Source organism: Marmota flaviventris, chromosome 4, assembly GCF_047511675.1.
Source record: "Marmota flaviventris isolate mMarFla1 chromosome 4, mMarFla1.hap1, whole genome shotgun sequence".
In the NCBI taxonomy this organism is placed as follows: domain Eukaryota; kingdom Metazoa; phylum Chordata; class Mammalia; order Rodentia; family Sciuridae; genus Marmota; species Marmota flaviventris.
Window position 1 is genome coordinate 50,593,097 of NC_092501.1, and position 23,461 is coordinate 50,616,557.

General features: G+C 38.8%; 3 protein-coding genes across 8 annotated transcripts in view; 2 read left to right on the forward strand and 1 right to left on the reverse strand.

The window, feature by feature from the left end:
- The first annotated feature begins 1,123 nt into the window (after positions 1 to 1,123).
- Mrps16 (mitochondrial ribosomal protein S16) lies at positions 1,124 to 2,676 on the forward strand. Its single transcript, XM_027931431.2, has 3 exons — positions 1,124 to 1,255; positions 1,683 to 1,943; positions 2,435 to 2,676. Exons 1-3 carry the CDS (start codon positions 1,243 to 1,245, stop codon positions 2,566 to 2,568), a joined length of 408 nt encoding a protein of 135 aa, XP_027787232.1. The 5' UTR covers positions 1,124 to 1,242; the 3' UTR covers positions 2,569 to 2,676.
- A 1,655-nt stretch (positions 2,677 to 4,331) lies between these two features.
- Dnajc9 (DnaJ heat shock protein family (Hsp40) member C9) lies at positions 4,332 to 12,159 on the forward strand. Of its 2 annotated transcripts, XR_003582179.2 has the most exons (6): positions 4,332 to 5,119; positions 5,274 to 5,414; positions 5,911 to 6,165; positions 8,553 to 8,639; positions 8,984 to 9,158; positions 12,059 to 12,159. XR_003582179.2 is itself a non-coding variant. In XM_027931435.3 (5 exons), exons 1-5 carry the CDS (start codon positions 4,940 to 4,942, stop codon positions 9,101 to 9,103), a joined length of 783 nt encoding a protein of 260 aa, XP_027787236.1. In that variant the 5' UTR covers positions 4,332 to 4,939; the 3' UTR covers positions 9,104 to 12,159. The 2 variants fall into 2 exon arrangements, 1 of the variants encoding a protein (XP_027787236.1); XM_027931435.3 differs by having other exon boundaries at positions 8,984 to 12,159.
- The window catches only part of Fam149b1 (family with sequence similarity 149 member B1), a 50,773-nt gene continuing 38,650 nt past the window's right edge, over positions 11,339 to 23,461 (reverse strand). For 4 of the 5 annotated variants that reach the window (XM_027931433.2, XM_027931432.2, XM_071611178.1 and 1 more), the window contains 7 exons: positions 19,333 to 19,457; positions 18,727 to 18,830; positions 15,691 to 15,915; positions 15,067 to 15,190; positions 14,696 to 14,821; positions 12,648 to 12,720; positions 11,339 to 11,595 (listed from right to left, as the gene is read on the reverse strand). In XM_027931433.2, the coding sequence (XP_027787234.1) occupies positions 11,522 to 11,595; positions 12,648 to 12,720; positions 14,696 to 14,821; positions 15,067 to 15,190; positions 15,691 to 15,915; positions 18,727 to 18,830; positions 19,333 to 19,457 (851 nt within the window). In that variant the 3' untranslated portion in view covers positions 11,339 to 11,521. The remainder of the gene's footprint in view (positions 11,596 to 12,647; positions 12,721 to 14,695; positions 14,822 to 15,066; positions 15,191 to 15,690; positions 15,916 to 18,726; positions 18,831 to 19,332; positions 19,458 to 23,461) is intronic. The other variant, XM_027931434.2, reaches the window with a different exon arrangement.

The following is a 23,461-nucleotide window of genomic DNA, read 5'->3' on the forward strand; positions in this document are numbered from 1 at the left end:
TTGGCTGTTACTGGATGTTTTACTAATCGATAGTAAACTGGATCATAATAAAAATGTAAATGAGACAGACAATTCATCAGTGTGGTTCTGGAGGTAGGGTATACTAAACTATAAGTAGTATGTATATATATATATATAATATAAATGTATAAATCATTATATAATTTATGTATAGAAATTAAATTAAGGTACAGTGGAGTCACTGTTAGGTTTTCTGATGAAAGCTTCTGGGGTCACTATGGAGGAAGTCAGCTGCCAATGTCCATGGCCAGGTTCACGTACTGGAACTTGGAATTAAGCCATCATCTTCAAAGGTGGGCCTAAAAGACTCCTATGCTGGGTCAACTTACTAGAGCAAAGAGCATAGTAGTTGTGGCCAGGACCTTTGGAAACAAGGATGAACAAAGAAGCTTTGCTGCAGTCTGAGGTTCTAACTCCTAATGAACCAGGGGTATTTTCATGGATCTAAATCACAAGGTCTATGAAGACAACACCCTATAAGAAATGCCAAACTCTTCACTTAAGATGACAAATCATACTCCACTTCTGCCTTCTTGGATCACAGTACAGCAAAAGCAGGAATAAAGGTTCTCCTAATATGATGTGATGCCTCTGGGAGTGGGAAAAGAGAGGAAAAGTGAGAGGCAAATTAGTAAACAGAAAGATAAACTCTAGTCATCTGTAATACCACTCGTTGTCTCGGCCCAAAAGCTGTCCCCTTTGCGAAGTCTCCGGAGAAAATCCCGGCGTCGCCTTCTCGGCTTCCCTTTCTCTACTTACCCCCGCTTGGAGTACAGACCGCCCTTACCTTTTCTGGTGCGCTCCCACCGACTCCCTACTAGACAGAGCTCCCTGAGGGGAGAGGACAGCACCCTTTTGTATTTAGGTTCTCAGGACGGCGCCGCGGCACCACTAGGTACTCAAAACACGTTTGCGGGATGTATGGGTTTGGGGAGCACTTAGCCCTCCTCTGAACGTGACCGGCATTTTCCCCACTCCAGCGGGCACTCATCCCAGAGAAGGTCACACAGCCACTCCTAAGACGCCACCTGGAACGCCCCCGAAGGCCGCACGGTGTAGCACCCTGGGAACAAGATGGGGGAGAGCGGAAGAGGCGGGGCGAGGGGACGTCCGCTTCCGGGACCGCGGCGTTCGGGCGCCGAGTCTCAGTCGCCCTGCGACTTCACCTGCGGGTCTGTATCAGCAGCGGGACGATCCAAGGAGCCGCACGTGGACCGCACCATGGTCCACCTCAGTGAGTCATCGCGGCCCGCGGGACCTTCCGGGCGGTGGCGGGAGCTGGGGCGTCCAGGACTAGAGGCAGCAGCGCTCTCCTAGGCGCACTTGATCAGCCACGCAGCGTTACAGTTGAACCTCTGCTCAGATTTTCCTTCCAGAAACCCTCGCCTCATTTTACAGATGAGGCAGTTAAGGGTACGACAAAGTCAAAGAGTTTGTAAATGGTAGGCCTTTTCGGAATGGATTTGGGGATGAGGCGAGCATTTCTGGCTGGAGCAGTGAAGGGATGTTTCACAAAGAGGATGGTATCTAAGCCACATTAACTAGAAAACATTGAGAGTGAAGACATTTGAGTGGAAGAAGGGAATTGTTCCTCTGACTATCTCATTTTTGCCTGCTTTGTGCTCTCTGATCTTGTGTCTTAACCAATTATTTCTCTATAGCTACCCTCCTCTGCAAGGCCTATCATGGGGGCCATTTAACCATCCGCCTTGCTCTGAGTGGCTGCACCAATCGGCCCTTTTACCGTATTGTGGCTGCTCACAACAAATGTCCCAGGGATGGCCGTTTCGTGGAGCAGGTGGGCTCTTATGATCCACTGCCCAACTGTCATGGAGAAAAACTTGTTGCCCTCAACCTGGAAAGGATCCGGCATTGGATTGGCTGTGGAGCCCACCTCTCTAAGCCTATGGAGAAGCTTCTGGGTAACTCAGCTCTGGTCTTAACTCATTGGGGGGATTTTACACTGAAGTCAGTTCTAAGTTCTCATCATCTGAGATTGAAGAATGTTTTTCATTCCCTCCAGGCTACTCAGGACTGGAGTGAAAACTGAAGTTGTGATCTAATTGTCATTTTGAATCTGGAGATTCCTTTTATGGACTTCTTTATGAAGCCTTTATAAGTGGCTGGGATTTTATGCTAAAAATGGGAATAACAAATCTCCAATGGCCATCTGTTAGTTTACCTTTTTTTCAAGTAAGGAGAATAATGTTAGGAAACAGACATCATCCACTGACTCCTTGCAGTAAATGGAGGGAGGAGGTTGGAGGAAGAGGAAGGAGAAAGTTTGGTAGGTGAGAGGCATTTACATCCATACTCTGGGTCTGAACTCAGACCTCAATTCTGTGAGGCAAACTTCTCAGGGAAACATTGGCTTGTAGTCTATTATAATAAATGAATATCCTGTTGCTTTTAGGTCTTTCTGGCTTTTTCCCTCTGCATCCCATGGTGATCACAAATGCTGAGAGACTGCGAAGAAAACGGGCACGTGAACTTCTCTTAGCTTCACAGAAAACAGATACAGAGGCTATAGAAACAGAAGCGAGTTGACTTCAGTGAATATAACAGTGGTTACAAAGTCAAGGTCCCCTAAAACACTTGTGTGGAGCTCATAAATTTGTTGGGTTTGGAGGTCAATAAATAGAGTTTTCTAAGTTACCATATTCTTCTGGCCTAGCTTAAGCAGAGCCCAGAGATTTGTTTTTGTATAAGAGCTGGGTCTAGATACTAAGCATTTTGGGATGTCATTTTGGGGAAAAACTGTGGCTGTGGGGAAGATTGGACTTTGGGTTGTCCTTGGATCATTTGGGCAAATTTACAATTGAAGATCAAAACTTTCCTGCTTCAAAAACTCCCAACCAGAGTGACTTGACCTATCCAAATGTTTCCTTAATCATTCTTGATCATCCCACAAGAACATAGATCTCTTATTCTTTTTTTTGTAATTGTAGATTGTTTTGCTTATCATGTAATTGTAACTTTACAAAGACAAATTGATCGTGAAAATTGCTTTTGGGCTGTAATAGCCTACCTTTTAAGGATGAGAAATTAGAAGGAAGCTAATTTTGTAAAGCACCCCAATGTACCTACCTGGAAAGTCCTGTTCAACATATGTTGTATGTATAGGGGAAAAAATAAATAAAGATGGGATGCTTTTAAAAGTCTACTTAAAAATTCAGTAATAGGATCATGTTTAAGTGTCATGAGTCTGGTAACATAAATGATTGATTACCAAAACAAAATATCACAGTATCTGTCCCCCAAGAGATGCAGAATTCCATAACTGTAAGCATAAATTACATGGTTTTAGTGCCTTCTGGATAATATATATTTCAAATTTTGGTATAAGACTAAGATACAGCCAGGTGTGTTGACACATGCCTATAATCCCAGGGGCTTGGGAGGCCGAGGCAGGAAGATTGCAAGTTCAAAGCGAACCTCAGCAACTTAGGCCCTAAGCAACTTAACAAGACCCTGTCTCAAAAAAAAAAAAGGAGGGGGCTGAGGATGTGCCTTGGTGGCTAAGCACCCCTGGATTCAAATTCAATCCCTGGCACCAAGATAAGACAAAAAAAAAAAAAAAAAGAAAGAAAGAAAAAGAAAAAAAGAGACTGAGATACAGGAAATTAAAAGGTTTCTAAAACCCTATCAATATTCAAACGTATTCTCTGGGCTCTATATTCTGAGAACAATTAATGGTCATCTCAAATTCTAGAGTCTTGGAAACTCCCCTAGGATTGTTTTGTTTGGCTTCTACTTGCTTTGAGAAGACTTTCAAGACATGACAGACAGGCAATGGACTTTATGTAGATTTGACCTGGGATCTGAGAAATGCTTTTGAAAACCCTGGCAACTCTGGATGTTTGAAAGATCAACGTGCCTTGGAAAATTTGAGGCTTTGCAGGAACTTCTGGCAGAGGATTATGGGGTTTTGGATGTGAAATGGGTTATTATTATGAGCTCCACTGAGTTTCTTTCAACTCACTTTCCATTCTGGTTTATCCTTTGTCTGGTCTAAGATCTGTATACACATATTTCTTGTGTGGGCTTATCTTGATTTCCAAAATTTTCTCCAGCCTTAGTCTTGCTTTGGATCTCCAAGCCTATGTTTCACACATGTATTGGATGATAGCCCCAGCCACCCTGCTCTCCCCTCAAATCCAATATGCTCAAATTCCGCTGTGAACTTTACTAAGCATTAAACAGTTTCTGCTTCAGCAGCTTCGGTCTTTACTAAAATGAGAGGTTGGGTCATCTTACCTCCTCCAGTGTATAAGGTAACTCTAGAACAGGAAGATGATTGGGGTTGATTTCTTTTAAGTCCATGAGTACTGTCAGATAAAGAGTTTCGTTTTTTAAAATACTAAGACTGGTGTTTTGTGCTTTTATTCAAATAATCTTTTTGCTGCAGGGCTTGAAAGTACCCTGACACTACTGAATTATTTGGGAAAATACAAATTTACTTAACAGGTTGAGCCATGTGAAATTACTGAATGCCGATATTGACCAATTACCATTTAAAAAAAACTTTGACTTGTAAATACAACCTAATACACGGATATTCTTATCAGTGAAGAAGTGCCTGCTGGAACACTGGGAGCAACATAGGAGATAAAGTTCCACAGCAAGAGGAGGGCGGGCTCGAGAGGATGTGGCGGACCCGTGACGGTTAGGGCTCTCGCTCTAGAAAACCCAGACGCCGGTTGCACTTCCGGGTCTGGTTTTTCCAAGGCAGGGGAAAACTTGGCCACGCCCTCTTTACAGCGGCCGTAAAGTGAGTCTACTCGGCGCGGCCCCGCCCCTTCCGCGTATTTTGTGACGCACGCGCCCTGGGCTTTTTGAGCGGGAAAAGGAAGCCAGGCAAACTAAGTCAGGTGCCGCGGAGACTTGCTTCTTTCGCGGAGCCCTTCCGATTCTCAGCATGGGGCTGTTGGCGCAATGCGAGCAGGTGTTCGGTACCACCGACCTTTACCGGGTGCTGGGCGTACGGCGCGAGGCCTCAGACGGCGAGGTTCGGCGCGGCTACCACAAAGTGTCCCTGCAGGTTCACCCTGACCGGGTGGACGAGGGAAACAAGAAAGACGCTACCCTCCGGTTCCAGGTACGTGTGCCTACGCTGGGATTCAGTCTTTTGGGCTTCCAACCACTGCGAACCGCCTAGGGGAGGTGCGTGATCTTGACCTGGCGTTTTCTACCTTTATTTTTCGCGGTGTGGGTAAGGGCACGGGTGAGTTTTGGATGCTCTTTTCTCTCAGATCCTTGGGAGAGTTTATGCGGTTCTAAGTGACAAAGAGCAGAGAACAGTGTATGATGAGCAGGGAACAGTGGACGAGGACTCTACGGTGCTCAACCAAGACCGCGACTGGGAGGCCTACTGGAGGTTACTCTTTAAAAAGGTAGGTGGGCTTTGAAGATTTCTTTGATTATTCCCATTATTTAATAAACAAACGTTCATTAAATGCCATGGGAGGCCTTCAGTTTTGTGTTAATTTTGAAGAAAATGAGGAATTTTGAGTTTAACACAACACACACTCTTAAGTAAACAGGCCTTTCATTTCATGCTGATACAGTGTGATTGTGTGGCGAAGACTGGAGTGTGTGTTCAGGATGTATCTTACGTATTCAGTTGCGTATATGTTTATATGGTTTTCTTCCCATCCTTTTGGAAACTTCACTTAAAATTTCTTTTCACTGGTTCCTAGTTTAGCAGTTGTGACTGATGGACTAGGGAGAACTCTGAAAAAATCTTACGCATGGGAAATTTGGTTACTTGCCACAATTTTGACTCAAAACACTGTGTTTGCGAAGAAGCACTTAAATCTTCAGTTTTACTAGTATACCTTTTATTTAAAGTAAGATTCTTGATATTACAGCCATCTCCCTTATCATCAGATATCTCTAGAGGACATTCAGGCTTTTGAAAAGACCTACAAAGGTTCTGAAGAAGAACTGGCTGATATTAAGCAGGCCTATATGGACTTCAAGGGCGACATGGATCAGATCATGGAGTCTGTGCTTTGTGTGCAGTACACAGAGGAACCCAGGATAAGGAACATCATTCAGCAAGCTATTGATGCCAAAGAGGTCCCATCCTATAATGCCTTTGTTAAAGAGTCAAAACAAAAAATGAATGCAAGGAAAAGGAGGGTAAGAGTTTAAATGCTATTGATGGTTTGTATCTTAATTTCCTACAAATAGGATTTGAGAGTATTTATAACAATAGAAATAAAGACTGTGGACAAGGGTTAAGGTTAGGTTGGTCTATAGCTTTCATGTAATTATATGAGCATATCAGTTCAAGAAAAACCTCTTTATTTTGGTATGTGGTGCTCAAGATGATTTTATTGCATGAATTGTTTAGTATCATCTTAGGGTAATACTGAAATATCTTTCATATGTGCCAATTCTTATGACTTTGCTGAAGCACTTATCAGATGAAGTGATATGGAGCCCAGGTGTGTAACATAGATGCTAGTTCTTATTTGGTTGATGAACAAGGAGAAGGATGCAAGAGATTGTGTCTTGTTAAAAAGTGCAAGTTGTGGTGTGGTGTAGCTCAATGGTGGAGCACTTGATCCCTAGAATTACACACACACACACACACCAAAAAAAGAAAAAAAAATTGGGTGCTGTATATCTGCCTGTTACTCAGGAGACTGAGGCAGGAGGATCACAACTTTGAGACCAGTCTGGGCAATTTAGTAAAATCCTGCCTCAAAATGAAGAAAGCCAGGAGTATACCTTAACTTCACATATGTAAGTCCCTGGGTCAATCTTCAGTACCCAATGGGGGAGGGGTACAGAGCAGAGTAGATTGCTTACCTCATAAATTTGTACACCTAATGTATATCAAATTTTTGAATAGAACTCACAATGCAGAAATGCAGGTTCTTGAGCCTTTTAGGGGGATTGATTCTTAAGTTGGATCCACAGTGTACATTTTTTTCAAATGAATAGTTTATTTTGATGAGGGTGTTTTTATGGCCTTTGAGAAACACTTATTCAATAAGTATTATGGCCTGAGTATCTTTACACCCATATTAAACTGGGGTAGGGCCAGGGAATGATAGCAGAAGAAGGTGCTTAAGGATAGATGGAGTTTAGGGAGAGAGTGAATTCAGAGTAGCCATGTCTGCCTCTGGTCTTCTGGAAAAGTTACTTTGGACTCATATCAAAGTAACCATTTCTTTAGCTTGGCTTTCATAATTGTAGCACCATGGAGAGCAGACAATTAAAGATTTTAGATATTGGTGGGTACTTGAGGTTCTTTTTTGTGTGGCTGACTCAGGTGTGTGAAAAGTTCTGCAGCTTCTAGGAACAAGATAACATGCAGGAAGAAAGCTGACCTTTTTTATTTTGGTACAAATTTAAAGGGTCTGTTTTGTCTACATAAAAGGCCAGGGCGGTTTCTGTTGAACTAGGCAGAGAAGTGGAAAGCATAAGAACATAATTGTTTTGCATCATTGGCTACATCTGCTTAGAAGTAGGCTCACAGTTTGTCATTTTCCCAGGTGAAATTGAGTATACCTGTATTCAATAATAGGCCATTAGCTTGAGGAAAATCCCTAGAGTTTGAGGGGAAAATAGCACAGCCCCTCCAGTAGATCAGGGTGAATTAATTTGCTGATTTGCTGGGTCTGAGTCAAACAGAAAATGGTTTTGTTTTTGAGAGACTATCCAGTAAACTTGTGAGAGGGATGCCAAGAGAGAATTTTAATACAAGGAATATTTATTGACATAATAATCTAAACATCATCCCTAGTGTTAACAGCATTCTTTGTTACTTGGAAAGTTCACCAGAGGGTGGAACCATTTATTTTAATAGTTGCCTAAGGTATTGTGGTGTTTTTGGAAAATTGGATAAAGTCAGCTTTGAAATCAATAAAGATCAAAACTAAATTTGTTAATGTTTCTTATGACTGCTCAGGAGAAATCATTTTAAACTAGAATTGTTCACCAGACTGTCCCTAGTCTCATTTAGTAAATTGAGCTTCCAGAGGAAAATCCCGAAGTACCTATAGCCTGGCATCCTTTTGAGAACATCTTTGGTTAAGTGACCTTTCCTGGCTCTCCCAGCATGTTTTCCTTTGTACCTGGGATTGAACTCAGGGATGCTTAACCACTTGAGCCACATCCCCGGCTTTCGTTTGTATTTAATTTTGAGACAGGGTCTCACTATGTTGCTGAGGCTGGCTTTGAACTTGTGATCCTCCTGCCTCAGCCTCCAGAGCCTCTGGGATTACAGATATATTGCACCTGAAGTATGTTTTCCTTTCTATAACTATGTGGTTTATGATGTCAGGGTATTTGCTACTTCTAGCAAGTAGAAATGAGAAAAAACCAAATGCTTTTTTTGAGTTAGAGAATGTTTTGCCTGATACCAGTGTTTGTTGTTATCTAGTGAATAACATTTATGTAATTTTACTCATCTGTTGATAAAATTCTCAAATCACCAAGGATTTCTTTTGAGAAAGAAAGTGTTACTGTAAACATTTCCTAGTTGCCCTGAAGTCTCATGAGAGTTTCTGCTTCAGGCTCAAGAAGAAGCTAAAGAAGCAGAAATGAGCAGGAAGGAGTTGGGGCTTGATGAAGGAGTGGATAACTTGAAAGCACTCATTCAGGTAAACTTGGCAGATTTGTTCAATTCTGACTCCTATCTTTAAAATAATTTTCAGAAGCATATATGTGGTATCATATTTTGTTTTCTGCTTTTAAGACATAACTCTTACCATCACTGTCTAATGGTAGAACATTTCATCACTTTCTAAAAGAAACTCCTTGTAGGGGCTGCAGTTGTGGCTCAGTGGTAGAGTGCTTGCCTAGCATGTGTGAGGCACTGGGTATAAAAAACCCAAACAAACCCCCATGTAGTTCTGCCATTCCTTTTTGCCCCCAATTTCTAGTAATCATGAAATACTTTGGATAGTGTGGCATTTTGACAGCCTTGTTTTAACTTTTCAAACAGAGTAGACAAAAGGATCGGCAAAAGGAAATGGACAATTTTCTGGCTCAGATGGAAGCAAAATACTGCAAACCTTCCAAAGGAGGAGGGAAAAGATCAGCTCTCAAGAAAGAAAAGAAATAATGGAATTTTTCTCTTCAAAGATCCTTAAGCTTTCATCAGTGCCACTGGAGGCAAGGTGTAGTCAACACTTAAAGGAAAAAGTTAACCTAACTCTTGAGAGAAGTTGTCTTTCCAGCCCAAATTACTTAGATTGACTAAACCAAGTAGAAATTGAAGCTGTTTTTAGTGTAACCTAGAAATTACCTGACACTGTGAGATCCTCATGTGAAGGAATGTGATAGTGAAGTTGGGAGGGTGGTATACTTCTGATAGTACTTCTATGGCTCTTCATCCATATCTAGAATGTGGGTCTAAGGCTAAGGACATAGGTCAGTGGTATAACACTTGCGTCGCTGGGTTAATCCCCAGCACTGGAGAGGCGGGGGAAGAATGTGGATCTTTATGTAGTACTTTCAGTGATGTGCCTGTCTTTTAGACATAGTTAGAAAGAACACTTACTTGCTGAGCAGCTGTCTTCCAAATAATTGGCCAGTTTGCTTTTGGTCTTAATGATCTTCAATATTAAGACCCTCTCTCCTATTTTTTTTTCCCCCCTGAGGCAGGTTTTGTACTCCTATTCCTGAGGTATAGAAAAAGCAAGCGCTCAGATTACTTCAAACATTTTGGGAAGACTTATATATGATTAAATAAGTAAAAAATTAGTTTAGGAGCTTTTTAAATGATCCCCTATATCATTTAAATGTGATATAGATAAAATATGGTATTTTGGAGGAGGCCAAAAAAATAATCCTAGTTAGCATGACAATAGAAAGCCTGGTTTCTCTAGCATAAAGAGATATATGTTATAGTCCTTTTTGATTGCTGCTTGGTGTCCTTAGCTCCCTCTTCTGTAAAAAAATAAGATCTAAAGTTGTCAGATTCTATATATTAAATATATACAGGATTTTTTTTTTTTTTTTTAAGTAAAAGGAAATTGCACTGGTTTGAAGACACAAACACACAAGAATGAGGGAATTGGGCTAAATAACCTTCTGACTCTTAACTTTGAAAGGCAAGCCATATATGGATCCAGTGATTTGTTACAGGGCAGTCAGTGGACTGATTTGTGAAAACAGTACAAATTTTCACTTATATTTCTATGAGTTGGTGGTATGTATTCATTAGAATAGATGGATTTTTAAAAAGGACTGTTCAATTTAAAATCTGATTTGTAGACTTTTATATTCAATATACCATATGCATAAAACAAACCTATTGCTATTGAACATTATGTATAATAATTTATCTAAAAGTAAGCACATGACAGTTTTCAGTTTGTGATTATAAGCAAGTTAAAAAATACTCTTGATTGTATTAAAAATGTAATTCAGTGTAAGTTGTTTGAAGCATCTGTCCTCAAGTATTACGTTGATATAATTAGTCACCTCAAATTATGATTTTGAATTTATCCACTCTGAAAATTAACAATAAGATCTAACACTGGTAATGATAATTAAGGTAAGTTCAGTGAAATTTAAATACATTTAAGCCATAGTTAAAACCACTGCTGTATTCATGAGTACCCTCAGGAAAACATCCATGGTAAAATCTGAAGTATGCCAAGGTTCTTTTCTTCTGCTGTTAGGATATGTTTATATTGGGTCAATTTCTTAGTCCAAGTTTCTTAGATTCTTAAGGAATTTGTGCTTTGTTGGTTCAAAAAAATTTCTATAAATTATTTAAAAAATAACTTTTCTAGAGCTTCAGGAGAAAAGCTTGCAAGATAAGTTAAATATTTGGGAAAAAATAGAACCAGTAAAATACTTTAAGAAGAAAACTGGCATAAGCTGACATCACATAAGCAAGGTTGAAAAAATATGTGATATAATTGGTTATACGGGTTACTTTATACCAATGCTGAGGCCTTTAATTACTCAGCCCTTCCATTTCATTCTCTCTAGAAATCTAATGAGAAAGCTTTAGGAATGATGTTTATTTTATGAGTAGCTCAGATTTTTTTGTAGCACTATCTCCTAAAAATGACAAAACTTGAGTACAAACTCTCAAGAAATTAATACAAGCTGAAATATTCTGAAGCCAGTGATATTGTTAATATCAAATCATTTGCTACTTATTGTTGTGTATATATAATCTCATAGAATCCTATAAATGTACTAATCATCTTTAACAGACAACATGAGCAGTGATTTGGGGGCAATTATTCATTTTTACATTTTTGGGGTACAGTCTTTACTGTTGAGTGGAATAGGTTAACTTACACTGAAAGACAAAAATTGGAGATAGAAACATTACCCGTGTAGTCAGTCTTTTGGTGGGTAGTCTATTGTTTTTCTCAGTCAGTTTTACCAAAATAACTCTTCATGAAGATGGATTCTAGTTGATCTTATATACATGCTCTCCATCATTTGATGGTCGAACACTGATTCTTGAAGTCTTCCCACATGTTTGCTGCAGCCTGATAGGTTCTTCTCATTTGCCTTATGGTCCCTGCCTGGTTTTAGAGATTGGTCCACCTCTGCTTTGAGATTTTGTAGAGGCATGCAAATGAGGACCTGTCAGACACAGATGACATCACAGAGCAATAGTAAATAGTCTAGATTTGGTAATGAAAATCTATATCCTAGGGCTTTTTGTTCCACTTATCAGATTTTAAATTTGGAGACTGGAACTAAGTAGTAAAGCATGTATTTACCAATAAATCCAAATTTAAATATTTTACTCTATTTAAAAAAAAAGAGCCCTGCATTTTAAAGAAATAAAAGCAGTCACCTATTTGTGCTTAGGAACCCACTGATTAAAAAGATGTTTCACCATTTTAAAATATTAGTTACATCTGTGGCTGAATATAATAATTGTAGCTCAGGGGTAACACCGCTTTTTTAGAAGGAGTCCAATGAAAGCATTTAAAGACTACCAAGCAATGGTATTAGTAGGAACTGGGCTGAGAGAAATCACTTGAACTACAAAAATGGCTTGATTAGTTTTTATTGTTACTTTCTGATTTATCATTAACAGGAAACATTTCAACTTGGATCAGTACTTCTAAATTTCAACTATAACAATGAGAATGACCCTGAAGACTCCTATGAGAAATTAAAGGACATCCTGAAATTTTCTCCCATGACTCCTTTGTTAATATAATTTAATTTAGAGTATAATTTTAAGGTAAAAGAGTTAATGAGATAAAATCAGACATCATATTCTGACATTTTAGAATTTCTTAATTTGGTCTAATACGTAAACTTTTAAACAAAGCAGTTTAATCCATAGGAATATGGATTTTTGCCTACATAATAAAACTCATGCTGTGTTCTTTAATAATGTTTTGAATGATATGAAAATGACTCATTTTAGGTTTAAAAAGATTACAGAAAGTAGTTTACTAGAGTAGTGAAAGGTTAATTTACATAATATGAAAACAGAAATCTGGAACTTTTTGGCTTTGATCAATTGAACTACTTTTATTATACCCCATCTTCCAAAATGAATTTTAAGGGAATTTACAAAGATGTAGGAAAACTAAATACAAAAAAAATCTGTAGAAAGGGAAGATAAGTGTAACATCCACACTGTAGCAAAAATAAAAGCTGCAGCCCCACCATACCTGCAGATCCCCTACTGGGTCGGGCTTGATGAGGGTTCTCAAGTGCATATGAACGATGATACTGTGTATCTGGCTAAAAGAAGAGATGAGATCTTACTATACAGCTTCTCCCAAAGGATAATACTGCAGCAGGTTTACAAGGGAAAATCTTGAAATAGACACCAATGCAAAAGGTGGCATGTGCCAACCTGTATTGAATTCCTATTAGGCAATCCCAAGCCATTTATTGATGTGTAAAAACAACAAAAAACCCTGCACATTCTGTGCCTTTTATTAGTATGACTCTAAATTATAAATCCCATGATTTAATATTTTAATTGGCTTCAAGGGAGTTTAATCTGACTTATCTATTGCATGCTGACTTAAAACAATCTACTTTTTCAGCAATACTGAAATACCCATGAAGTTACCACACTGAACTTAACTTTACATTTTCTTTTTAGCTTTAGGAAACAACATTTCAGACATCTCAAGGAATTTAAATTTACATCTCAAGATGTAATTATACCATTCTGCTGGGGTTTCTGGAATGAAAAAACATCCTTCAATTCCCTATCAAGAGAGCTGAATTGGGAGATTTAGGGAATCCCCCTCCCCCGTGAAGCCACATATTCTACAATAAGGTTCTGTAAGGTCAGATAGTGTCTTTCAATTACAATGAGCTACTGGTTCATCTCTTATGAGGGCAAATGGGGAGAGAAATGGCTAAGATAATTTTTTACTTTGTTACTATTATAAAAAGAGACCTGAAGTGTTTTCATTCTATTTTATTCCTGAGGAAAAGTTAAATTTTGATAGGAAAGAATATAGCTCTAGAACATAAGCTTAAAAAATATTCTGGATTAAGTTATGAGAAGACCAAGATATTCTCAGACTTTCTGGGGTCTACATTAAACCCTAAGAATAAGAAATGCTCACAGTTCTTTTTTGCCCTTCTTTTCAGCGAGTTTTCTCTTAAAGCAAGCCCTGAGGTCTACTAAGTTGAATAGTGTCTTCCTCAAGTTAATGTCTGCCTGGAACTTGTGAATGTGAACATATTTGGAAATAGGATCTTTGCAGATTTTATCAAATTAAGAGAGTAATACTAGATTAGGATGGGCCCTAAATTCAGGGACAGATAGTTTTTTGTTTTTCCTTTTTTTTTTTTTTTTAGTTTTCAATGGACCTTTATTTATATGTGGTGCTCAGAGTCCAACCCAGTAACTCTCACATGCCAGGCAAGCACTCTACCACTGAGCCACAACCCCAGCCCCTCAATGACAAGTAGCTTTAAGAGAGAAATTGGACAGACTCACAGGGAAGAGAAGGCCACATAATGATGGAGGCAAAAATCAGAGCAATGAAACTGCAATCCAAGGAATACCAAGGATTGCCAGAAGCTAGAAAGAGGTAAGGAAGGATTCTTCTCTAGAGCTTTCGAAGGGCGCAGGGCTCTGCCAACCCCCTAAATACCCTCGCTTATTCTCCTCACTCTATAACAGATGGGAGATTGTGCAGTGCCTCAGGCTAATTATGGTTCAAGGGTCATGAGCTGGGTTAAGTGGGTTGCAAATCATCATCCTGAAAGCCTCTCTTGAGGCTGCTTATGGTTGTAGGATCATGTGGGGGCCTGGTTATTGGGCACGCTCACAATGTGTGAGATGTCAGTCACTTCCCTAGACTATCCAAGCCCTTTTGCCACAAAGCAGATGAGGTGGGATTGCACTCTCAACCTGCAAATGGGCAAGATTAGTGCACATTGTCCAATCTAACAATCAGTTTTCTGTTATTGCTTAAAAGAGGTGGTAAATATATAGTAAATGGTAAAGCAATGTCAGCATTTAAAATATCAACGGGAAGAAGTCCTGACACATCTGCCTCATTCTGATACCACTTGTGGTATAATTCCACAAAAGCAGGGTTGACAGGGAAGTTAGGCTGATCTGGTATATACTGGAGTTTTGTGCTTGTGCTCAGAAATATCTAGGTTCTTGGTAAGTCAGACAAACTAATTTTTTTTTCCCCTCAGTTTTCTTCCTCATCAGCAAACAGGAAGCATGTCACTTTACCATAAATGACTGAGTTGTATTGGGCCTGGAGAAGAAGTTAAGTAAAAGGAGCCTATCTTGAGGCTGCTGATGGTTAGGCTCATCCACCACTGCACTTCGGGCTCGACTGGAATCACCATGGGGTTTCTGCAGAGGAAATAAAAATTACAGAAACTCTTAAAACTCTAGTGGGGGCTTCAGATGTCCCACATCAACCCAGGCAGATGTAGTAACTTTGGGCCAAGCAGTTTCAATTCCACTGTTATAAATTAGAATTCAGCTTGTATATTAGATAGAATATGATATAAATTAAGACCACAGCGCAAATCCTGCAGAATTACTGTCCCTGAGGCTTTATCAGTACACAGAGAGGCAATGTGAAAGAGTCATACCATTTGCCTTTGTGGCCCCACAGGGCTCAGGTGTTCCACTTCACTTGTGCCAATAGGTGGCAGCAGATTATTTCGACTCAGGGGTATTGGTGAGGGAGAGGAGAGCGAGTCAACTGCCAAAGGGCTGAAGATCCAACCAGTGAAGACCAAGAGGCGAAAGCACACAGTTGTTAATGAGACAAGCAAATTGATGAGAAATAAAAAAGCCTAGAACTTTAAGTTCTGCCCATGTCTTTACACAAATGTAAATCAAAGATTTGAAAATTTTGTTTTTTGGGGGTTTGTTTTTTGGTATTGGGGATTGACCCAGGGGCACCACTGAACCACACCCCCATCCCCAAGTTTGTAGGTTTTAGACAGGATCTCTCTAAGTTACTGAGGCTGGCTTTCAACTCGTGATCCTCCTGCTTCAATCTCCCGAGTTGCTGGGATTACAGGGGAAAGAGTCCCCCAATCTCCCATTCTCTAAATTTTTAGCTAAGTCAACAGAAAGATCCAGTGTCTATTTCATCAAAATTTAACTCTAAATGATAGTTTCTAGGGACAGATTTTGGTCTTTTCATTCTCTATGTAAAATTGATTAGTTTTACCACAGATTCCAGAAATTCTGCTTTTGAAACCTACACTTGTGATCCTCTGAGGATTTCTTCCACAGGTCTTGGTGTTCCGGTGCGTGAGTGGCTTGTGCTGATTGGATGAAGGGTACGTGGTGGGGGATTACGTCTCCTGGCAGACTGCACTTTATATGACAGACATGATGTACTAAGCTCCAAGGCTCGGTTTGGCCAATTTCGGGTTGAAAAGATGGTACTGGACCCAGGCCTCATAAGTAGCTTGTCATCAAGATCTCTAGTGGCCAAATCAGAAACCCACAATGAATAAAGATCACCATGTATGGGAAGACTAGTCTCTCAGGGTTTTTTGTTTGTTTTGTTTTTTAATTAAGCCTTAGTGTAAAACATTCAGGGGTGAAAAAGAGCAAAACAGAAACCTTTCAGTTAACAGTTTCCAGAAGGTAATCTAGAATGAAGGCATGAGAGTTTAAAAAAAGGATGACATTATTTCAGTTATAAACATAATTTTGATGCTGGGCGGGTACTGGGGATTGAATTCTGGGGCACTTGACCACTGAGCCACATCCACAGCCCTATTTTGTATTTTATTTAGAGAGAGGGTCTCAGTTGCTTAGCACCTTGCTTTTGCCAAGACTGGCTTTGAACTCGTGATCCTCCTTCCTGCCTTAGCCTCCCAAGCTGCTGGGATTATAGGTGTGCACCACTTCTCCCAGCTCATTCATAATTTACTAGAATGGAAACTTGGGAAAGCAGGTACATTATTCAGCTCCATCACAGTGCTTTCCAAAAATCTCTCTCCTATATTTGGGGACTTTTCCCCTTTTTCAGCTGTGAGAATGTCAGCAGAAAGGCAAATATTACTGCTTGGGAACAGTTGTGGCATCAATGTGGCACTCACTGCAGAGATTAAAGTACTGAACTAGTTGGAACCTATAGGGGTAGAGATTTGGAGTCCTTGGGAAGCTGGGAGCAGGCAAAGGTTCTAGGCCTTGTGCTGCAAAGGGTAGGGGACAATTGTGAACCCTCATTTTCTAAAAATTGAGAAATACAGCTCTTTAAGATCTCTGATAGGGCCTGGAGTTGTGGCTCAGCAGTAGAGCGCTCACCTAGCACGTTCAAGGCCTGGGTTCGATCCTCAGCACCACATAAAAATAAAATGAAAGTATTGTGTCTAACTACAACTAAAAAATATTTTTAAAAAAGGTCTCTGATAAATGAAATATCATGCCTAAACAGTTTAGTAGCTTAAATGCTGCCCTACTGATTTGGGGGTATTCTCCCTTTTTGTTTTAAAGTAGATGAGAGGAAGTTTGATTATTGTAAGACATTCAAGAGTGCAGTGAAATGGAAGGCAAATGTAAGAATAAAGGAGCCAAATTCTGCCACTTGTCCCTATGGCTTTCAGCAAGTTCCTCAAACTTTCAGGCCACATTTTTTTGTCCTTTATTGCAAAATATGTCTCAGAATTTAGAAGATTTTGAAGGGAGAATGACCATGGAGGAATAGGTCTAAACCTTGAAGATTTCAAAAGATCTTTCTAGTTGTCCTGTCTTTAACCATTCTTCTTTTTTTAAAAAAATACATACTCATGCCTTTTTTGGGGGAGCGAGGGGCATACCAGGAATTAAACTAAGGGGCACTCGGCCACTGAGCTACATCCCCAACCTTATTTTATATTTTATTTACAGACAGGATCTGAGTTCCTTAGCACCTCGCTGTTGCTGAGGCTGGCTTTGAACTTAAGATCCTCCTACCTCAGGCTCCCTAGCCGCTGGGATTATAGGCATGCATCACTGGCCCTCACTGCTTTTTTGTTACAAAATGTTTAGACTGTGTTAATTTTTATTTTCTGTGGATTTCTTGTTCATAATTCTGGGTTCAATTATCATCTTTAGATAGGTGACTTTCTTAGATTCATGTCCAAATCTAACCTCTTCACATTTCCTAAGATATGGCCCATCATCGTAAACTTCACAGCCTAAATGAAATTCATCCTTTCAGATAAAACTTCTAAGCTTGAAATCTCACAACTGATTTTGATTCCTCTAGTTCTATAGATTTTCATTTTTTAAGTATCTCCTAGAATAGTTCATTCCTTTCTTGGTCTGCACTCAAGCAGGAGGACAGGATCTTACAGTTTATGCTGGCACCCTACTATAGACTCCATTCATTTCTTCCTGCTGCAATCCAATCTGTTTTCCACTGCTATAAAATGTCTTCAAATTCCTGATTTAAATATATGTGCTCCCTAGCTGAAACTAACAACTGGCAGGAATGTAAAATGCTGCAACTACTTTGGGAAATAGCATGACAATTAACACCTATCACCCTTCCACTTATAGGTATTGACCCAAGAGAAATATGACCATAAGTCCATAAAAAAAGACCTATGCAAGAATATTTATAATGCCTTTTGTGTAATAGCCCCAATCTGGAAACAAATGAAGTGGTAACAGGAGTGTACTCGTGACACATTTTTACAATGGAATACTATTTGGAAATAGAGGTCATGTGCAACATGGATGAATCTCAAAAACAAGGTATTTGAAAACATCCATAATTGGTTCATTAGTTTCATAGCCTTGCCCACTGGTCATACCATGGCCTATTTTAAATCTAGAAGATTGTCAGTCTTTGATCAGAAGTGTTAAAATTCTGACTCCTCTCTTCCTATCCTATAGCAAAACTGGTCTTTTCTCTCTCCTAAATATCTTGCATTTTCCCACCTCCAAAAGTTTCCCACACTATTCTTTCTGCCTAGAATGGCCTTGTTCCTTTTCTCAGCTTATCCAAACCGCCACTTAAACTTACCCACCAAAATGCCTTCTCCTTTTGGCCTGCCATAGCATGCATTCTGGGTAGCACTCAATCACAAAATGCCCTATATGGTCAGGTCTCTCTACCCATGTGTGTCTTCGCTTTCTACTTATCAGCTCCCTGCAAGTGGAGATCTTTTGCTTTGGATGTGTTACTCCCAGTTGTCGCTATGATTGGTACTCAAAAAGGCATGTTGATTGACTGACTTTGCTTTCCCTTTATTTCTCAGTGATCTAGTTAAATTCTACTAAAATGTTATACTTCTTACAGGAGCTTGTCAATTTGGTAGAGATTTCTTGGCTGTAGAGGCATCCCATGAATCAAGAGATCATTCGCATTTGGCTGATGACCACTTGCTTGACAGAGACTCATCTACATGTCAAAAGAAGACATTACTCTTCATCAGTTGGTGAAGGTATCTGCTTGATTTCACAACTTTGCCAAACATAAATATTTCCAATTAGGTCATTTATACATTTTCCCTGTGACTTAACTTTTACATTGTGGTCAGTAGCCCTGAGGCCCAAAGTGTACTCCCAAGAGGACAAGGCCCTTTTCTTTCTTGTCCATTCCTAAGTGACAGCAGGTTAAGGATGCCCAATCAACCTAGACGAAAGCTGACCACATGGTTGATTCTAGATTGTATACCTAATGGATGTCTCTTCAAAAAAGAGAATTACTTATCAATTCTAATTTGCAACTAATTTTTTAAACTGAAGCTGATCAATGCAAAGAGTCACTGGGTTTTTATGATAAACACAATTGTACTGAAAAATATGACGGACTCATAAATAATACAATTAAACAATTCTGGGTAAATTTCCTCTAAAGAGAACAGTCCAAGGCTCCCTGACACATCGCTTGTGGGGCTTACCAGATTTGAGGTGACAGACAGCACCTTGGACTGTGGCACTTGAGGTAACACCAAAGTATGTGGTTCACTCAGCACACAGGGACTTTCTGAATCTGGTCTGGTGACTGCAACATTACTCTCATCATCTGAACAAAGAAACAGACTTCTGTTATCCATAGGTATCTTCTGATCCACAGCAACAGTATGAAAAACATCTTCCCTGATAATTCCTAATCTCAAGCAAGGCTTCACTCATCTCCGTAGACCAATTTCATACCACCTGTATAGTTTATAAAAAAAAAACAAACCTTCAAACCAAGAGTTCAGTTTTAAGTGGTTGTTCATGCTGGCGATGCTTGTGGCACACTGCAAAAGGAAAAGTAAAGAAGGGGTGGGGGGGTGCAAAAGGGACTATTTTACTGCCTAAAACAGCCAATACAACAGTAAACCAATGGCTTTAAGATACCAAACAACAGGTTATAAAAGAAAATGAGCCCTGAGATGAGAAACAAATGAGATATGTCCTATAATTGCCTGAAACAAGTTTCTAAGATATGGCACAAGGAGGGAGAACTAAGGCAGAGTGGTGGACCCTGAGCAGAGAGTCCAGAGAGAGGAAGGCAGTTAGGATTCACAGGACAGAGACCCAGAGAAATGAAAAATGGATAAAAACCGAAGCTATTTGGGAGAAAGTGGTACATCCTTTGAGTACTCAAACTGTACTGATTAGTGCATGTGTGAGGAAAAACTACCAGAGGAAAAAGAACCAACTGAAAGAGAATAGTACCTGCTGCTCACATGGAACCAGGAATAGTGCCTACACCCATCAGTTAGACAAGAAGAAACTCATGATTTATGAGGCACTAAGAGTAAGATCTGTTGAGTATAAAAGCAAGACCAGGGGCTGGGGTTGTGGCTCAGTGGTAGAGTGCTTGCCTATGTGTGAGGCACTGGGTTCGATTTCTCAGCACCACATACTATTAAATAAAATAAAGGTCCATCAACAACTAAAAAATAAAAAATCTAGAAAGCAAGACCAGAAGGAATCACATGGTTTCTAAGTAACTTTAACTGTATTCCAGAACAAATCTCAAGAAGATCTTTAGGAATAAAAATGGGTAAGAAATAAGAAACTCACAATGCCTGAAACTTAAGGATTACCAGGCAGGAAAGGTAATGAAGAGATAATATAAATAAGTAAAACCAAAATCAAATTAACGTAGATGTCTAAATTATGCCACATTTTCAAAAAAATAAATAGAAATATGGAAGATATTAAATCAGCCAAATCATACCTTGAGATGAAAATGACAATGTCTGAGATGAAACTGGATGAGAAACTGGATGAGTTTCATAGTAAATTTAACATTGCAGAAGAAAAGATGAATGTACATGAAGGTACAACAGTAAAAATCACCAAAAATGAAAAACAGAGAAAAAACAATACCAAAAAAATGTTTTTTAAAGCATCATTTATCTGAGAGATTAATGATCAAATAGACTAATTTGTGAGTAACTGGCTTCCTAATAAATGATGGGTGACAAAGTATCTGAAGAAATAATGGTGGAAAACTTTCCAAACAATAAATCCATAGATTCTGGAAGTTAAACAAATTCTAAGCAGGAGAAACATCAGGAAAACTACATCAAGTTACATCATATCAGCAATTTGATAAGAGAAAATCCTAAAATTTGCAAATGGGGTGGGAGTGAGGTTATGACAAGATTCATCCAGGTTGTAACATGTATTCAGTACTTAATTCCTTTTTTTTTTTTTTAAACTTAATTCCTTTTAATGGCTGAATAATATTCCCATTGCATGGTGTATTGGTCAGCAAGGGCTACCAGAATGAAATTGTACAGATCAGGTGTTTTACACAATAGACATTTTATTTTCACACAGTCTGGAGACCAAGATCAAGATGCCATCAGGGCTGGTCTGGTAAGGACATCCTTCTTGGCTACCTTTTTGCTATGTGTACATGGAGAGTTCACTGTGGCTTTTCTATTAAGGATAAGAAGGCCTTACTTAATCATAATTAGCTTCCTAAAGGTCTTGTTCCCAAATACAATCACATTGAGGGTTAGGGCTTCAACATAATTTTAAGGGGGGAAATAATTCAGTTCATAATTAAATATCTACTAAATTTTGTTTACACATTCATTAATTGATAGACCTTTGAGTTGTTTCCACTTTTGGCTATTATTAATAATACTGCTATGAACATTCATGGACAAGTTTTTTGAGGACATATGTTTTCAGTTCTCTTGGCTACATATTTAGGAGTGAAATTTTCTGGGTCATATGGTAATTTTATATTTAATATTTTGAGGAACTGCCAAACCTTCCACAATGACTGCACCATTTCACATTCCCATCAGTATACAAGGGTTCTAATTTCTGCTAATCCTCACTATTTGTTACTTTCCTTTAAAAAAAAAAAAAATGTTATGGGGTTGTAGCTCAGTGGTGGAGTTCTTGCCTTGTATGTGTGAGGCACTGGGTTTGATCCTCAGAACCACATAAAAATAAATAAATAAAACAAAGGTATTGTGGCCTGCCACAACTTAAAAAAATTATAAAAAATGTTATATAAATACAAATCATATATATATATTACATATAATATATAATATATACATACCTATCCATCATAGTGGGATCTCAATGTGGTTTTGATTTGTAGATTCCTAGTGCCTAATGAGAAACAGGATCTTTTTATGTGCTTATTGACTATATATTATCTTTGGAGAAATACCTACTCAAGTTATTTGCCCATTTTTAAAATTGGGTTGTTTGTCCTTTTTATTATTAAATTACAGTTCTTTATCTGCTCTGGTTACTAGACCTTTGTCAGGTAATGATTTGTAAATATTTTTCCCATTTTGTGGGTTGTTTTTGGCTTCCTTCATAATATGTTTTGATACGGAAAGTTTTAAATTTCTTTTTCCTTTTTCTTTCTTTTTTTTTTTTTTTGTGGTACTAGGGATTGAACTTAGGGACACTCTACTACTGAGCTACATCCCAGAACCCTTTTTATTTTTTTTATTTTGAGATAGGGCCTCAATAAGTTTCTGAGGCTGCCTCAGCTTCCCTTCATTTCCTATGGTGCTGGAGATTAAGCCCAGAGCCTTTCACATGCTAGGCAATGCTCCACAACTGTGCTACATCCCCAGACCAGATAGTTGGATACTTGACAGGTATTGCACTAAACCTGTAAGATGTATATGGGGAGTACTGTCATCTTAATAATGTTACCTTTTCCAGTCCATGAACACAAGATGTATTTCCAAGTCTTTAGGTCTCCTCTATTTTTTTTTTTTTTCTATAGTGTTTTATAGTTTTCAATATAAAACTCTTGCACTTCCTTGGTTAAGTTTATTTATAAATATCTTATTCTTTTTGATGCTATTGCACATGAATTATTTTCTTAAATTCTTATTAGATATGTTGGCCTTGCTAGTTTTGGGGAAAAAAGGCTGGCCTTGCTAGTTTTGGGGGGAAAAAAAAAAAAAAGCTGCCATGAATACCATAGCCACAGACCTGCATGCTCTAAGAACACACAAAAGTGGGTATTTTCCTAGTTGAGCCTATACATGAGAACCCAGCTCTGGTCAATAGATTGATCACAGCCTTATGAACCCTATGCAAAGGACTAGCTGAGCTGTTCTAGACTTCTGACTTACAAATATGATATAAATGTATGTTGTTAAAAGCTATTAAGTTTGCAATAATTTACTGAGCAGCACAGAAGAGCCCATATAAATAATTCCCAAGTTAAATATATATATTTAACCATGTAACTCAGCCATTTCTAGTACTAGGAATTTACCTAAGAGAAATGGAAATATATGCCACTGAATTATTCTATAGAACTGTTCATAACAGCTTCACATAGAATAGCTCAAAGTAGAACACAATCCAAATGTCCATTGGTAGATGAATGGATAAACAAACTGGTACAACTAAATACTACTCAACAATAAAAGGAATAAATTATATACACAATGAAATGAAGGAATCTCAAAATCATTATGCTGAGTGAAATGCAGGACAAAAATAGTACATCCTATCAGACTCTATTCATAGGAACTCCACAAAATACAAACTAATCTATGGTGATAGAAAGCAGACCACTCTTTGGCTGGC

What these genes read in the sequence shown, in the direction of transcription:
- Mrps16 (XM_027931431.2), top strand. An exon ending in GCCTATGGAGAAGCTTCTGG is followed by an intron (nt 1,944 to 2,434) that starts GTAACTCAGCTC and finishes TGTTGCTTTTAG; the next exon opens with GTCTTTCTGGCTTTTTCCCT.
- Dnajc9 (XM_027931435.3), top strand. Translation starts at nt 4,940, where the DNA reads ATGGGGCTGTTGGCGCAATGCGAGCAGGTGTTCGGTACCACCGACCTT. An exon ending in ACGCTACCCTCCGGTTCCAG is followed by an intron (nt 5,120 to 5,273) that starts GTACGTGTGCCT and finishes CTTTTCTCTCAG; the next exon opens with ATCCTTGGGAGAGTTTATGC. An exon ending in TGAATGCAAGGAAAAGGAGG is followed by an intron (nt 6,166 to 8,552) that starts GTAAGAGTTTAA and finishes TTTCTGCTTCAG; the next exon opens with GCTCAAGAAGAAGCTAAAGA.